At 36.3% G+C, this 18518-nt stretch overlaps 1 protein-coding gene across 4 annotated transcripts in view; it reads right to left on the reverse strand.

Annotated features, from left to right (window-relative positions):
• LOC137287015 (proto-oncogene tyrosine-protein kinase ROS-like) overlaps positions 1–18518 on the reverse strand; it is a 157282-nt gene that overhangs the window by 77787 nt on the left and 60977 nt on the right. For all 4 annotated transcript variants that reach the window (XM_067819098.1, XM_067819099.1, XM_067819097.1 and 1 more), the window contains exons 3-6: positions 7673–7750; positions 5014–5052; positions 2427–2487; positions 1203–1429 (exon numbers count right to left, since the gene is read on the reverse strand). In XM_067819098.1, the coding sequence (XP_067675199.1) occupies positions 1203–1429; positions 2427–2487; positions 5014–5052; positions 7673–7750 (405 nt within the window). The remainder of the gene's footprint in view (positions 1–1202; positions 1430–2426; positions 2488–5013; positions 5053–7672; positions 7751–18518) is intronic.

Raw genomic sequence — 18518 nt, forward strand, 5'->3', positions numbered from 1 at the left:
AGCTGGATACCAATTTCCTTTCATTCTGGAAAATCCATGTTTCTGCATTTTCTCAAATTTGAGCAAAAACTTGAACTTAAGTCAAAAGTCAGACTTATGTTTGTTTCCAGAAATTGGGGCCAGGTCTTTCACAAATTAATAAGGCAAGATATAATATTTTCAGAGGGTAAACTAAGCAATTATTCTTCATACTGACATGAAACAATTGAAATAATTAAACAGTTTCATGCTGACATGAAACCATTGAAAATAATCCAACAGTTTCAAAAGTACATTCTGCCACTCACATCGTAACACGTTCTCAGGGAAGATGTAAACCATACAGAACATCAGTGCAAAAGAACACATAGTATTGAAGGGAATACATGTGAAAATCATATGAATGGATCGCTGAAAATCAGTGATGACACCAGGTGTTTGCAAAAAGGGTAAGAATGTCACACCCTATTGGTAGCAACCACAGAACAAATCCTATAATTGATCCTCAGCCCTTCCCCACCCAAAACATTAATTATTTCTGAAGAATTACCTATAGCATAACCTTGAAGGTTTAACAAACAATACAATGTGTGCACTATGTAAATTATGAGGAAATGTTGTCATGACAAAAACCTGGGTTTGATACCCACATGGGTACTATGTTTGATGTCCATTCGTAGTTTCCCATGCTGTTATATTGGTGAAATACTGCTAGAAAGGACTTAAAACAATAATCACTCACTCACTCACAAGATTTATGATGTGCTGTTATATCCTTTGTATGGCAGAAAATCATGTACAATCCACAGGGATCAATAAGTTGTTTATGAAAACTAAAAACTAAATCAAGTTTGCATCGCAAAACAAATTCTTCATGCTTCTAATTCATCAAACAAAAAAGAGATAAAAAAACCCCCATAAAACAGTTCAGATTCACTTGAGTTGAGGAATATAGAAACGAAGCCTCAATCTGAAATAAATGTACATCTGGGAACCTAAGGTAATAAGTGGATAATTAAATTTGACAGAACCAAATCAGGTGTCATTTCTAGTCTTCAGGACTGACTCCTGAAGATTAAACTTCATTGGCCGAAGGTTCAAAGAGACATGGAAAGTCAAAGATTACACCAAATTTGACAGATCATGAAATAACATCAGATGGACCCCATGTCTAGATGAGCTGTAAATATACATGTGAGTGAAAACTATCCACCAGAACTTACCTTATATGTGACATAGGGGTGGAGGTTGTAGATAGATATGGAGTTGCCTTCAAATCGGGATGAGTTATGGATTTGCCAGTCACTGCTAACTTGTGGTATATCCAGTATTTTCCTGTATACCAGGTAGGTGACTCTCTCAAGTTTGCGATTGGTCCATTGTAATACTATAGATGAATAGTTAATGCTGGATCTTTTTAGAGTTGGTTTTGGCAGTGGACCCAACTGTCCTGAAATACCAAGATACTTCTTAGCTAATTTGTTCATACATCAAAACATGTGGTCAATATTACTGTTTTATCAACCAAAACTAGGTTCTACTGGTGATATTACACGTAATGATATTATTAAACTGTATCACAATGGTTTGCAGACAATTGTTACCTTGGTTACCAAGGCATCAAAATCAAATGACACTAATTACTGCCACAGATGCTGGTTATCTGCACTCTTCACACTCAAGACACTGCTTATTACTGTTTACAAACCAGAAATGGAAGAATGATTTTGGATAAAAGATAGAATGAACAAACAATGATACAGTCAAGCAAGCTAGTCTCGACATTCATGGGACCAAGAAAAGTCAGTGGTGTTTAGTTGTAATAGTGACTACTTTCTAATCAATTCCTTCTTAATTAATCCTAATGAAATAACAAATAAGTGACATCTTCAACTCAATTAGCCCTAATTTCATTACAGCCACATGTAAATGTGTGGACACTACTCAGTTCACAGGATTACTTGCTCATGAAAGGTAAGAAAATATCAAATTTCTCTGCAAATATCAAGTTAAAAATGGTAATTTTCTTGTTGGTACCATGAAATAATATTAAATATCTGAAATATCAAGACCTCAGTATCAAGTTATAAGGGCTTGAATAGTGATAAATTATGAAGGATTTTACCAGGGCCAAGATATTATATCCAGACAACTGACATAATGGTGTTTGAATGTGTATTTAACGTCAAAAACTCTGTGTTCAACATCAAAATGAATGAATGCTCATTATCATTTATTATTTACAGTGACCTGACGAATAGTGTCATGTGTAGCAGAGAAGTATCTACATTGTCAGATGATTAATCATACAGGTAATTTTGCTATGCTAAAAGCATCCCTTCATCCCACGATAAACTAACTGCTTCCAGATCAAGATGCAAGGTTCCATACTGCTCAGGCGTAGAATTAACTTGCAAAGGGAAATGTAAATGTATCATCAGACTTACTTGCAACACTGTTACCATAGAAATCTAGAGCACTCAAACAGCCTTGAATACAGTACTGCCTCTGTGAAGTAGAAATGTTGACAGTATAGGTATTCATAATTCTATTGCAAGTGTACAAAATGAAAATCATATATTTTGTGTTTGGCTGAAAGTTTGACTGAACTCTGTCTGAAAGTCATTAGATCTTCTTTCTCAAATTTCAGTGTCTTCTCTCTCAAAATTCACTGTCTTCTGTCTCAGATTTCACTGTCCTCTGTCTCAGATTTCATGGTCTTCTGTCTCAGGTTTCACTGTCTTCCTTCTTAAAATTCAGTGTCTTCTGTCTCAGATTTCACTGTCTTCTGTCTCAGGTTTCACTGTCTTCCTTCTCAAAATTCACTGTCTTCTGTCTCAGATTTCACTGTATTCTGTCTCAGATTTCACGGTCTTCTGCTTCAGGTTTCACCGTCTTCCTTCTTAAAATTCAGTGTCTTCTGTCTCAGATTTCACTGTCTTCTTTCTCAAAATTCACTATTTTCTGTCTCAGATTTCACTGTCTTCTTTCTCAAAATTCACTATTTTCTTTCTCAGATTTCACTGTCTTCTTCCTCAAAATTCACTGTCTTCTTTTTCAGAATTCACTGTCTACTAATCAAAAATTCATCTTGAAAACAACTCCGACAACAATAAAAATCAGTCTAAGTAAACTTAGTCTCAGCGTATTTCGTTACACTCCACCACTGAGTTGAACAAAACCTAGTAGAAGGTCGCATCAGGTAACCTTTGAGCAACCAATGACCGTCTAATCAAACGCGAAACAGTTAAATAGATTTAACCAATCAGACAACGGCTACTATTTAGGGATCGGAGGGACTTCAGGCCACTGACACAGGTCTCTCCACAAACAAAAATCTGCATATAACACAATTATTTGCCCTGCAGTATATATATATATGCTTTGGGGTTGCTTTTGACATGATTACCATTAGCTAATATTTCCACAAGAGGACATCCTTGAATATTGCCAAAAACACCATTTTCAGCGACCGTTTACTCGCCGTTGTCATGGCTGCACGTACGCCAGATTGTTCGGGTACGAACCTTTTCGAGATGAAATGTTCAAAAGGTATGTGCGAATGTCCACTTCTGCGATTTGGTAAGCTGTGTTCTGATTGGTCAATCACAAAGGTTACCTGATGCGACCTCCCATAAGAAGGTTTTGTTAGACTCAGTCATGGAGTGTAAAGAAAAGTACTGAGGATAAGTTTACTTGGACTGCAACAAAAATGTAACCAAGATTTTAAATTATCATATTCTTATTGTGCATGCACGTGTGAATTTAATGTATTACATGACTGGTGAGTTTATGTATTTCATAATCCAAAGCCATCAAAAGTACAAGTAACTTAGAAAGACACCAACATGTCCAAGGGATTCATGTGGAAAAACGACATGCCCCTCCAATCTTTCCTTTCCTCTCCCTCCCTCCTAGTTTCTATGCTATTTATAACAGTCCAGTTGGTCTACATCAATATAACTATCTTTAATTACATTATCACCATAGAAGATAAAATCAGGGACCAACAGTCTTCATCGACCATGCCCATTCATGTCCGCGACCTTTCCATTTGGACCAAACTGGAAATAATGGCTTTCCGAAACCTTCTTCAGACATGTCCATAAAGATAGCTTTTAGGTACAATTGGTTATTAGTTGTGATGAAGAAAGTATGTGAATCTGCCACAATGCCAACCCAGTCTGAATGATCTGAACAAATCAATTGGCCTCTGAAAGGAGCAATTTAAGATATAGTGAGATGAAATATCAAATCGTTATCAGGAGTACGGTTCTTGTCACTTGTACTATTTACACTGTCATGCTTAAGATAAATGAAGAAAAAAGAAACATTTTGTAACAACCCTCTAATAAGACCATGTCAGATGAGAAATTAATGTAAATGAATTACAATTCAATCTTTTGATACTAGGACTCATTCTGAAAACTTTTTCTAAAATCTTTTCACAGTGAGTACTTTATTAAAACAGACCAATCTAACAACAGATCACTGTCACACTTAATCATTTCCCCCGACACCCTCAAAAGATAATCTAACAGGAAATAATTGTCTCGTAACCTTTTCTAAGACACTCCTACTTAATCCTGCACCGACTTCACTAGAAGTCTCCAGATAATGCAGGTTTTTATTACACAAAGAAACCATGGTAAGAAAGAATGCAAGAATAAATATAGTAACTGATATTTTCACTTGATAGTAGTATTTCTTCCCTTTAACTGGTATTTGATAGCCAAAAAGAATAAGCTCCCCCAAATTAAACAGACCTGCTTTAATGTGTGATGCATAGGACTCCCAATATTTTGTTTACACGACTTCAAAGAGAAACCTTTACTCAATTTTTAAACACAATACCTCTCATATCTGCATGTCTGTATAATTCCTAGTGCTAATTCACATACAGTCTGTTGTTGTACTGCTAGATGTGTATTTAGCAAATCTTGTGTTTTTGCCATTGATGGAGCGTCATATCACAATCAAACCTGCAACTGTAGCGATAAGAATCTGCTGCTGATTGCAGGTAACTATTCTTACCTGTGTTTGCGTTTCAGCTTCATTGCCACTAGACTGGTCCTGCAATGATAAAATCAAGTACATGAATAATGTCAAGTACATGAATATCACACATCTATATACTTCTACAGTCCAGCAAACAAATTGTGTGAAATTATTTAATAGGGTGAAATTTTCACTAAAATTCAGAAAACTGACAAAAGGATTTAGTGAATGTATTAAGACCAATACAAGGTCATTTGTAATAAGAGTGAGTGAGGCAGTCTCACTGCCTTGGCTGATGCATGTCAGTAAGCTCCAATATACTCCAGTGCTCATGATGTCGATCACATGATTCTCTGTTCCAATATTAATTATTTTCCATCAACAAATAACAAAACAAAAACAATCATAAAGTGGTCCTGTTTTGTATGTGGCCTGCTTTTACTCATTCTTACTTATTGTGATAAACAACAAATGTATCATATTTTCCTTCCTTTTAGGAATCAAGGTGTCAGAAGTTCCACAATGGCCAAGCATATTATTGAACCCACTTGTCTGTATTTACGAGATGGGCTCTGGGCAGAGCTGGCCCTGCTGTTCGTGTGACAACTCATTATATAGTAATCTACCTACTAAATCAACCATATAATGCAGATGTGGACAAAGGCAGCTAGTAGAAATGATCTCACTGCCAAACTAGAAAAGTATCCACAGAATGTGTTAGAAGTCAGCACAAATCTATCACCAAAGTCTATTACAGGCTTCACCTCTACAGCCATGGAGCAGTGTAGCTCACCTTCACTACTGGGGAATTTCAACATGACATGGGATAATGCTTAAAAATAAACATCTGACACATGCAGCAAATTGAAACACAGTGGTCAATTACATATCATTTTTTTATAGTCATATACAGAAATTTCAAATGACAAATGTCATATCAATCTTTGAAAAATTGTGCTTTTTGAGCACTAAAAGTGTTTTTTAAAGATGCCATCTGAAGATGTAGAAATTTTAGCTAATGTTAGCTTAAAAGAGTTGAGGTACAAATATGTTCCTTCAAACTAACATCCCTTTGCCATATTACTACCCTCTAATGAAAATCCTAATTCATTTTCTTGCTCAATAAACTTTCTTGGTTAAGGTTGAGAAACCAAGCTGATTACAAAAAATGAGCTTTGAGACTAATTAACACACATAAAAGTTTTACCAAGATTTGAACCACAAAACATCCAAATCAGCTAGGAAAACTTTGGTTAATCCCACCCTGTAAATTATTCCAGCCATATCATATCACTTGGTCAGCTTCTTGTGGAAAATGAACCTGGGTAATGAAGGTCTTAAATGTTACCTCTTTCGCCAACCAAACAGCATGAGCATAACATTGTCCTAGAGATATATATAATTCTTGCAGCTCAATTTCAGGTCTCTCTCACAAAATACTGGCATGGTAAAATAATTTACAGTGAATGACACTTGCAGAACTGACAGGACCAGATTTCCCAAATGCATATGAACCGTTTGGGTAAGTCTTATATAAAATATATAAAACGCTGCCATTTCATTCCTTTATTGTATTTCATGTGTATTTCTTCTTTTTTTGATAACGATATCCCTTGTCTATTTCAAGAGTCTATTTCAGTCACAAATGTACGCATGGAGGAGAGAATAATGCACAAATACAGAATGAACATTACATAATGATTTATGTTACCAAAAGCTCATGTTTGGGAACAGTTGGGGAAATACCCCTTATAATAAGGTATACGAGAGATCACATTTAACATACCTATCAGTATCAAAGGTCCAGATGGTATCTATTCAGATATAAAGGCTATTTCCAAACAATGCTACCTGCTGATCTCTGTCACTCATGTGTTTGAAGTGTTAAAGACAATTATACTTTATCATAATGATGAATGAGGTATTGTGTTATACTACAGTGGAAGTTGTCTAAACCGGCACTCACTGGGACTGAATAAAAAATCCAGTTTAGACAGTGTGTCAGATTGTTAAACTGATAATAAATGTTCAAGTCATGGATGGAACGTAGATATTATGCCAGTGTTGACAACTTGCCAGATTTGACAGATGCCGGTTTTCACAGCTTCCACTGTAATAATGGAAACAGGAGAGAAATCCAATAAATTTGGGCACCTTCAAGCTAACAAGACCTCTTCCCTTTTGGATGCACAATTATGGTTAACTTATTTAAAAAAAAGATTAAATACACAGCATGTTTAGATATCCGAGAAAGTATGCCGGAACCATTATCTATCAGTGGAACCAAAACACAAAGAAGATACTTCAGTTAAACTTTTGGTTATTGCCATAAATTTTGGTGTCTAATGACATTAATGGTTTGTGAAGCAACAGCAATATGTAGATGGTAGTTATGAAGAATTTGATACATTAATTATTGTTTTAAATATAATGACAGGTGGATAATTTCAGCATCATTTCTAGAGGTCAAAAAAGAAGCGAATGCAATTTATAATACTGCATTTGATTGTTGAGTTTCTGTAAATGTTGTCTGCCCTGTATATAGGACTTAAAAGACAATACACTTCTTTTACATACATTCCTGCATTTATCTGTGTATACGTGCATCAGGATAATACATATGTGCATCTCTAAATTCCGATAAGTTTTATATACAGCTCCCACTGTTATAGCATTAATAACAAAAGAAAGTTACCTGAGGAATTCGTTTACTGCAAGCCTCCTGACAGCTTGATGATAGTGCATCTTGATATCTGGTGCATCCATCTTGGCACTGAAAACACAAAACCACAGTTACAGTGACATTAGCGCTGAACAAAGTCTGTATATTTCACATGACTATCACACACTAGAAGGAGAAAGATTTTCACCACACAAAAACAGTGACAGAGGTAGATGGATGATATGGAGTGATATATTTCACTAGATCCCTCAGATCTCCCTCCCAAATAATGGATATATTTCCCTGACAGATAGTGGATATATTTCTCTGACAGATAGTGGATGCATTTCCCTAACAGATAGTGGACACATTTCCTTCACATATGGTGGCTATATTTCCCTTACTGCTATGTGATCATATTTGCGTCACACTGAGGTGGACATACTTTTCCTTTAAAGATAGTGCATATATGTGTGTATTTCCCTCACAAATAGAAGGATAAATTTCCTTGCCTCATATACTGGTGGGCATACATGTATTTCTATCACAAACAGGAGATTATATTTCCCTTACTGACAGGTAGATACATGTATATCTTCCTCAACGATAGTGGGTATACTTTTCCCTCACAAACAGATGAATATATTTCCCTCACAGATAGAGGTGTGATATATATTCTTCCTGCATGAATTATATATTCTCTTTCAACCATCTATGACACAAGCCATCATGAACTTGAGTTTACTACTCACATGTGTTCAACTACAAGAGCTTTCAAAAACAAGTTGTACAAACACTAATTGATGAGCTTGATCAACTCATTCATATATACAGCATTCTAAACAACATCCCATCCCTTGGGTTACAAATGTCTGGCACAGATCATCCTCTAATTTCTCTCACTTTGAAACATGAGATGTCTCATTTCCATATGGCGATTATTTTTGTTCACAACTGTATACACTCATAGGATAGGAATGTGACACAAACCATTTAAACATTGTGCATTAACTTTCTTAAAGCTCTCTTGCTGACCTACCATCTTATATTTCAGATGATGCACTAAATGATGTCCACAGATTGAACGATCACAAATATGTCCTTGATTATTCCCCACAAAACTAAAATACAACAGTCAAACACATACTGTCTTCAAGACAACAACTTCAGTATGCATTTGAAAATTATCTCACAAATATTTCCTCTGCTTGTCAACAGCTTCAAGATCAAGGTAAACATGCGTTATGAAGTACACTGTTTGTGCTAATTAGAAAATAACTTATTGGAAGTGTTGAGATAGTGAGTGACAGAACAGGGGCTACAATTCAGGAACAATGTCAGACACTGTCATTGGTCAGGCAAGGCCGTGCTGAAAGAAGGGTAGTTAACACAGTACTAGAGCCACTTCTGTAACACAGAAGCCCTAGTGATCGCTGTTGGGATTCCAGTGCTTGTCCCCATTACTCAGGGCAATTGGAACAGAGACATGTTTCATGTATTTCATGACATGGTAACACTTGTCTTGAATATTCTGGTATTCTAGACTTTGTAGATAAAACCAGTGATGATGGTTTCTTAGGTTAGGGCAGTCTATCCATGATAGAATACCAAGAGATGTTTTGCTATTGCTGCTTTATGCTCCACACAGCAGTCTATCAGCTACATGACAACCTGTAAGTAATCAAGCCTGGATCACACGAACCAGTGACTGATGCTATGAACAATCTCCTACTGTGCTTTTGTAGAATAACAAGATCATGCACATGCCTGATTACGATTCATTTTTATGCTTGAGTAAGTGAGTTTAGTCTTATGCTTCTTTCAGCAATATTCCAGCAATATCATGGCATGGGATACTAGAAATGGACTTCTCACATTGCAATCAAGTGGGGAATCAAACCCAGGTCTTGAGCATGACAAGCAAACACTTTGACCATCAGGCTACCCCACTGCCCTCATGCCTTCATACCTCCAGAGATGCCCATCAGAAATGGTTTTCAACAATCCATCCTCATCATAAGAGATAACTATCTAGGATTGGGTGGCTTGATTGATATCATTACACACCAAGTGATTAGCCCAATCTTCATGATGTCAATCACTGGATGGTCTGGACCAGACTTGATTACTTACAGGCTCCATCATACAGTTGGAATATTGTTCAGTGCTGCATCCAGCAACAAGCAAACAAACAAACAGTTTCTCATATCACAAGTACAGACTACTGAGTATCAGTGGGGAAGCACTCTAAAATACAATCATTGTCAACACAGAATAATGTCTGAAAAAACAGTCCCAAGTCGTTGACCAGTTAATAATTTTATAATGTGCACAAGGCAAAACCAGCAATAACTGAAAGAGGCACCCATGCTGTGCTTTGTGGATCCTGTAAACAATGAAATGCGCGGCAACATGAATACACAGACATTATCACTCTGACTGGAGAAGCAGTGCAGCAGGAATATACGTGCAGGTCTAGGCGTATCTGTGGCATGCTAGGGCTCCATCAGGCTACATTAACAGGGATAATAGGTTCGCAGCAGGCAGCATGGAACTTCAATGGCAACAACATTTGGTGGCCATCAAACTACCCTAAAGAACAACCTTACAAACATTTCTCAACAAATAATATTGTAACCAATGTTTAGAAATTACACTAGTCCCGTTCTGTTTTTGTCATAAAGCATGGCACTACATGTTATTGCTTGGGAAATCATATTTGTTCATGGGAGCTTCCAGATTTTATATTTATGTATGATTTGAAATATGGGTTACTTCACAGGCATCAATGTTTTAATTGCTTGTTTGTTGCTTAATGCTGCACACAGCAATATTCCACTAACGTGACATCAGTCTGTAAATACACACATACTACAGACAAGTCACAAACCCTGCCCATCTCATCCACAGGATGCCTCTTTTGATCAAAAAAGCCTTCTGCAGATTAGTTCAAACAAAAAAACCTCAGAGGTGGTCAATGTGTTGCATTATTTTCTATTTTGTTTCATGGTTTCTATGTCTTTCCTCCATGTCTGATTACAGACCTTAGTTTGATTCCCCACATTGGTACAATGTGAAGGCCATTTCTGGTTTTCCTTGATGTGATATTGCTGGAATATGGCTAAAAGTAGCATAAAACCATACTTACTCACATCTCCATATCTATATACACAGGCTAGGTACATCATTTAAAAGAAACGATCATTTTATTGCATATCTAAATACGATAGTGCAGTTAATTTTTTTCCCTGATTTTGTGGAATAAAAAAGACCCACATAGTTTTAAAGACATGCAGATTTCCTTTCGCCTTAAGCCAACCTGTCTTTTTAACTCTGAAAACATTCCTTTTGATAAAAGTATTTCATGACCCAGATCAATCATTCCTTATCGCATTTTATGATATTTGACTGAAAAATCAATACAACATGACCATTTTACCACTATGATTTATTTTAACCACGTAGGACCATAACCTTTCATGTTTCAGTCAATTGGTCCCTGTCATCAGGTAGTAGTATAGGATTCCTATCAGCAAATTATATCTTTTCACCCAGTGACCCCAATGATTGCACAGTTTATTTCCAGTGTCACCCACTGCAGTCATCCAAGGCTCCTCCACACCAGCTTCCAGCAAACAAGCTTGAATACTGTGTGCTTCACTAACCCTCAGTCTCTGAATCTATATAATTTTGATTGTAACAAATAAATCCATTCGAATTGAGAAGGAGCCCTTGGGAAACCAGAGATTCAGACCTGGTGATATCTAGACTTGTTTATTTAGGTCTTCAGCATTGCAAAGACCTCAAGGCTGTAGTGACAATATCTTGGTTCAGGGACTGTGAGACAAACTATCTGTGTGTGATATTTCAGTTATGATTTAGTCACTTCAGCCTCTTCTATGTTAACCTCAGAGTAAACAATTCGTCATTTTACACGTCAGTGAAACTTTTGCCATAAACAGAAGAAGATGAATGCAAAGAAACATCTTTTCGGTTGTCATGGGAATTTTGTGTTCAGATGTCAGTTCCATATATGTTGTGCACGAAGGAGGCCTCTGTAATTGCCTGTCTACATGCAATACCATATCTAGATCTTTGTGCCCACATGACTTTTTACTGACAGCAGGAAATGAGAAAAAATCAGTTCTGTTTGTCACCAGGACAGTAATCGTTCTCAGTTCTTGATTATGAAATGTAACTGAACAGTTGACCTCTTGTAACAACACATAATGTTTGCCTGGATGGCCTGTCATCATAACATGTCCAAAGTTGTGGGTCCACCTGTGGACAGTGTTTTGAATTAAAAATATCTCAGTTAATTTGGGGGACGATTCAAGAGTGATTATTTTCTGGCTTGAAATCTTACATTTAATACCTTTGTTATGAACTTGTGTATTTCATCACACATACTGCACAGACATTAAAGGACTGTTCATGTACACCTTATGGATGCAGGCAGGATACACAATACGGTATTACTTCTTTGAGTCGCATTTCTTTTTAATTTGGAAGTCAGACACAACAATTATATATGTATGACAACTTCTTTAATTTTTTAGCACAACTTTTCCATACAGGCTTTTGTATCATTTTCAAGTATGAATGAAAACCATACAAGAACCTGTATCGAAAAGTCGTGCTTGAAATTAAAGAAGCTGTCATCCATATATATTTGTCCTGTCAGCATGTTATTACTTAAATATGTTTCAAATATTTTCATAAATGTTCAAATATAGCTTACTAAGAGCTTAAAAAAACTGTAGAATCAGATGGTATTGCTAGGAATAGGCAACAGATGTCTGTTTGAACAAACCATACATTTTCAAAGGAAATCACTCAAAGAATGACTATAATATAAACTGAGACCAGAGCCATTGTATCACATACTTCAGCTGAATAAAAGCAAAGAAATCACATCAATAAGAAATATCTGTGGAAAGCAGGTATGATTGCACAATTCTGACTATATGATGAGTATGTGTACCTGGATGCATAGTGATAGAATTTGCTATGTTAAGGTTGAGCTGAGTTGAGTTGGGCTTTACATCACATTGACATTATTCCAGCTACTTAGTGGTGAGGACACATTTGCATTCATACACATATTAAGTAGTTTTATATCAAGAAAAGTAATTGATATTAGTTATTCTCTGTCACTCACACTAAATATGTACATTATAATCATTTGCCATGTTCTTACCACTGTGCCATAACCTGGTAAATGTCATATTTTTGTACCCTTTCCCATGCAGGCAGTTTTGGACAACAGATTGTTTCATTCTTCTTCTGATTTCAGTAGATATTTGTGTTTTATGGTCAAGTCCTCCAATACTTCCCACACTGCCAGCTCATAAAGCAGCTGACATGTTTACAGAAAGTCAGGTTGGTCATTCCTGGAACAATCGCCTATGGGCTGATTGTGCCTGGTATATTCATCACATCCTCGACACAATACCCCAGACATCCAAATGTTCCCACTATCTAGCCTGCCTTGTCATTCTCTGTAGACACCCAAACAGCAGATAACATGGTCAAGATAGACCCATAGAACTGGGAGGTTATGGCACCACATGGAATTTGTTTCTTCTCAACTTTGTTGATTCAGTATGTTAGCAAGAGCATAATTTGGCATCTACACATAGCCTGGTTTGAAAACAAAACCAATGTTTAAACATGTCAGATCTTGAAGCCATATTTCTGAAGTTAAAAATCCAATTAAGTTGAAAATTAAACCTGTAATAGCATGGCACCCAAAGCATTGACCTTTCAAAACAAGAGAGGTATTACCAGTTGCTCATAAGCTACGATTAGTGTGTAAAACTGTGTGAATGGGGGGTAACTTTAGCTAGACTGTCCTGGCTATCGCTTGTTTCACAGCAGGACAAGATGAAGGGTCTGCTGGAAGCAGAACAGATAGTCGTCTGAGTCAGGCCTCCTTGCCAAGAGTTTGTGTCACAGCAGGGCAAGATCTGGTGTCTGCTGGAGGTCAGACATACAATCCATCCAGACTCTCTTCATGGCAATAGTTTGTGTCACAGCAGGACAGGATATGGTGTCTTTTGGAACCCAGACAGATATAGTCCATTCAGTCAGGCCTCCTTGATGATAGCTGGTTTCAAGACTCTGGTCCCGACTGCTGGACACACCATTCAGATATGGTTCATATTGTTATTTACTAAGTGATTTTAGTATTATGATGATCTTTGCTTCGAAACATATACTTTAACAAAGCACCAAGGATATTTTGTATAACAGCACCTGTAACAGGTTTCTACAACAGAACTGTCCTATTTTTTTTTTATGTTGTTGTTGTTAAAGGTGATCAATTTTCATTCCACTCGGTGAACCTCACCCCAAGGTCCACAAATTGCACATATGTTCATTTTAACTGTAATACAAAAAAAGTTTTCAGATATTATTCCAAAATTTCATTAACTACAAACTGGAAAATTGGAATTAAAAAAAAAACAAGAGAAGATAAATAATATTTTCGTAAATATATTCTCTGTGACTGAACCAACATAACAAGTATGTTCATTATCATAGCTCAGAACAATGTACGTGTGTTAAATTATCTACAATAAATCAGTAGAGAACACGCTGGATGAAACAGCCTTAATTGCTCCAGGATGTGCTGTGACCTTTTGAATTTTCTTGGGTAATGGAGTCCTGCCACAATTTAGATACTGTATACTGATAGTATGGAAACATCTAGTAAAAAAATATGGCTATACTTCTAGTTTTAATACTAGTTCAGTTGACAAGGGGGAGTGGAGAGTGTTTAGGGACATATCAACATGTATTTCCTTGTCACCCAGACTGGTGCAGAGGAAACACATGTGTATCTCCTGATCAACAGACCTCAAGTTAGGGTGACACACTCTCCTAGACATTAAAGATCAAATTTTAAAAAAGATGTTTGCCCCAGATATTAAGAATTTGTCTGGGTTCTTCTTGGATTCTGTTCTTTTGAATATTTTGTGTATGATTTTTACATGCAATAACCTTATTTCTGAATAAATATCCATCAAGGTGTCAACCATCCCTCTCCTGCCAGTTGGTAATATTACCTCTAACTGCGCAGATGTATGTAGCCACACATGAAGAGTGGCAATGCATCTTCTGCCATCTGCATGAGCAGTGCCCTTGCTAAACTTGCACAAATCTATATTGAAATAATTAACAGTTTAAAAGATTTTTTTTTGTAAATATAAATATTCCTCTAACAGACTCACATGCTCAGATGCACTGTCGCTTATCAGGACTTGCATCTCTGGAGATTTGAATTATAATACTTTCATGGACTCAGCATTTAGCACAGTCTTGGAGCAAGGCTATGCTCTCATGAAACCATGGGACTGGCTCAATGTTTTTTTGAAAACAACAAACATCTGAATTTATTCTCTGGGTTATGCTGGCATTTGTTCCAACTGTTCCAGAAGATGGCTCTAAGTGGCTTCATGATTGAACCTGATTCCCACAGTAAAGCATATCCCATTATGACTTGCACATAACAAAAGAATGCATGTCATGAATTCTTGTCCAGATCTGTGCCCCTCTCTGTTGTGAATATGAACATATACTGGCTTCTCAGTCTACTGTATAAACAAGATAAGGAAATACAGAGGCCACAAAATATGATATGGAACTTATAAGGATAATTAGTGATTTGGTATTTGGACCTCCCATATAAAAGTTTGTATATTACAGATTGGTCAGTATTTCCATGCACAGAAAAAATAAACAATAATTTATTTAAATTATTTCAAATAAAATTAATTCAACAAAAACAAAAGGTATGTTTTCAAACAGATGATTTTCAATTGCTTTTGCTTTACATGATAGATTCACATGAAAGTAAACATCTTTCATCTGCTGCTTCTTGAAAGTCATCTTAAGGCCTGACCACTCTTATTTCTTGTTTTATGGATTACCTGATCATATTTGTTTAAGAATAAGAAAATAATAAAAATAGATTTTCCCTGCTCAAAAAACAACATTCTGTTGTCCTTATTGGCCAAAAACGTAAACTTAAATGTAAACTGTTTGAGATTGTTTTCTGCCAAATATACACATCATAAATTGCCATAAATACTTTAAGGCATACCAACGCTGATCCAAAAGCAAAAAGCACCTTTAATTTCTTTAGACATTTAGCCCTTGTAATGATCACAGCATGTTTTCTATTGCCACCTGTAGCTATAAAGCACTTAAGATGTTGTTGGGCCAGTCACAAGCCTTCAAACAGGTGCTCCAAAATGGGCATCCATTTTGTGTTTACTCTGTATGGTTGTCACCACCCATAGTTTACAATGATTTATTGGCTTTTACGACTTACTTCGGTTTAACACCATTTTCAACACTATTCCAGTCAGATCACCATGTATCAACTTAATGGAAAGAAAACTTAAATGGAAGCTTGTCTCAAATGTTAATAGGACAGAAATTATTGCAATTCAAAACCTTCAATTCACAATTTAAACATTCCTCAATCCATGTGCACCATTCCCTTCTTCTTTACAAGGAGGTGTAATCTGTCATACAAACGCTGAAGCAAATATATCGAAGAAAGCCCACGCAAATCTAGAAAATGTGTCAAGTCTAGATTTCCACACCTTCAGAAAATGAATAGTCTCAGGACTCCTTTTCATTATATTTCATTTTTCATGAGCTTTTTTCTGTAAACTCACGTATCTTCACATCAGAGACTAAGTGTTAGTCTAGAGAATGTCATATAAATGAACCAAATTATAGTCTTGTGTTTTATTTCCAACAGCTCAGACCAGCAACATATTAAGAAACAGAAACCATATTGTTATGCAATCAAGTGCCTTTCCACAAAAATGAACGACTGCTGATTTTAGCGAATACAAAACATTTTTCATCAAAGTGTTTTTATTAAAATTCATTTTTCAAAGACAGTTTGCCTTACTTACTCATTTTATTAACACACAAAGAACATAGATCCCTAGCTCATTGCAGTGTGTCACGGCCTGGGCACAAACAACACCCCTTGTCATAAGTTAACTCAATCCTGGTTATCCCTCGCCTTGTTATCTTGAAACTTAAGTTACAGTATCTTAACAAAATCTTAATTTGATTAAATCTCCAAGTGTCAAAGGAGTTCCTGCAACTCTGGAATAAGGGTAATTTATTACTTTCCTTATTCTGTTAAGAATCCTGGTAAATTTCTAGCCTTAATCCTCGCCAATTCCAGTCTGAACTCCACTCCACTCCATGCATGGGAGAATCACCACTGCCACTACTATCACATGTCTTTGCTGCCATCCCTTCACACAGTGGCTAGATTCCTGAGAATTTTCCCATGGTGTAACTGGATCCAGTGGAGTCTGGTGACGATCTTCTCCCTTTTACACCTCCTCCCCTGGGCTAGTGTAGCCCCTACCAGTCCTCTGCCTCCCATGTCCTGGTACAGCCATTTCACTCCACCTAATGCAAATCACTCACATTCCCCATTTCAAGGATTTTGGCAAGACATTTATATAATCTTACCTACTGGCACCAGTTCAGAATTTACAACTGTGTCCAAACAAAGCTGAAATCCAATACATTTGCACATATATTTTATGGATTGCCAAAATTTCTGTACATGTTTTACCTCTGCAACCTTGCACTATTGACTAAAAATAATTCTGACAACATACCCCAACGTTCATCAAAGCCACACTGACCATAAATTTCCCAAACGTGCTCTTTCAAAATCAAGTTCTTCCCATTACTTAATCTAAATAAAGTTTTCTTACACTTGGACACATCATGTGAGCCTTGTTGCCTTGGATGAAAAAGCCTTGCAAAACAACTCACGATTTTTTATAGAACAATTTAACCTCTTTTGTAAATGGTACATGTCCCATAAACACTTGACAAAATCAGATTTTAAACAGAAGAAATGTTGGTTGCAAAAACAGACTTCACACAGATTGATCACAGCAACAAGAAGTAAACCAAACAGCTAATATTAATCTGCCTTTTAAGTTGTAATCCAATCAGGTACTGTCCTTCCAACACTGTGTGGCATTGATCTAATGAAACCAAACAGATATCCCATCATGTCCTGATGTTCTAAAATTTCAACCAGCCCAGTCAATGAAAATATTTACTTTCATCCCCACACTGCAAGCATTTGAAACTTACAATATCCACCCATGACAAGCAGACTTTAGACAAGGAAAAGGACTTGAAGTTCATAGGCTTTTAAATATTCATGCTAAACAATGTTTTTTTTTAATAGACTTTCTTCTCAAGAACAGTCAAAAGATGACTGACAAGTCTTTATCTAGCATATAAACAGGAAAAGGAACAGTATATTTAAAATGTGATTAAAGTAAGTTCAATTACAGTCTTAGAGACCCATATGGGGATGGCGGGAAATGTAATATGTCTGGTGATGCGACAGCTGTGTAGACATTATCATGGCCTATTAAAGACGTCATAATGTGATTAGTTTGCAATTTGTGATGATGACAGAGATAAGGTATTACCAGCTTGACATATAATTTACAAAGCCATATAACTAAATCTGTTTAGGTCCCTTTGGGAAAACATTAAGGAAGTAAAATACTCTTTAGGAGAAAGATGCAGGTCTTTCTAATCAGATACACTTCAGAAGGTATTTGCAGTGAAATGGGAAAGAAAGTGGCTGCAAATAAAATCTCAGGGAAAAAAAGGTCACAAATTTACCCGAGAAAGCAAACCAAATGAAAAAGTGCCATTTGTGAGGGTTTTCTTTAAAGAAAAGAACACTCAATAGTATTGCAGTAATTTATCTACACCTGCTTAGTGACAGATATCATCCCATGTCTAGAGCAAAGGTCAGTAAACAATTCCAAACTGCAATTTAAAACATGCTGATTCTTTT

The sequence above is a fragment of the Haliotis asinina genome, chromosome 6 (assembly GCF_037392515.1).
Source record: "Haliotis asinina isolate JCU_RB_2024 chromosome 6, JCU_Hal_asi_v2, whole genome shotgun sequence".
Lineage (NCBI taxonomy): Eukaryota > Metazoa > Mollusca > Gastropoda > Lepetellida > Haliotidae > Haliotis > Haliotis asinina.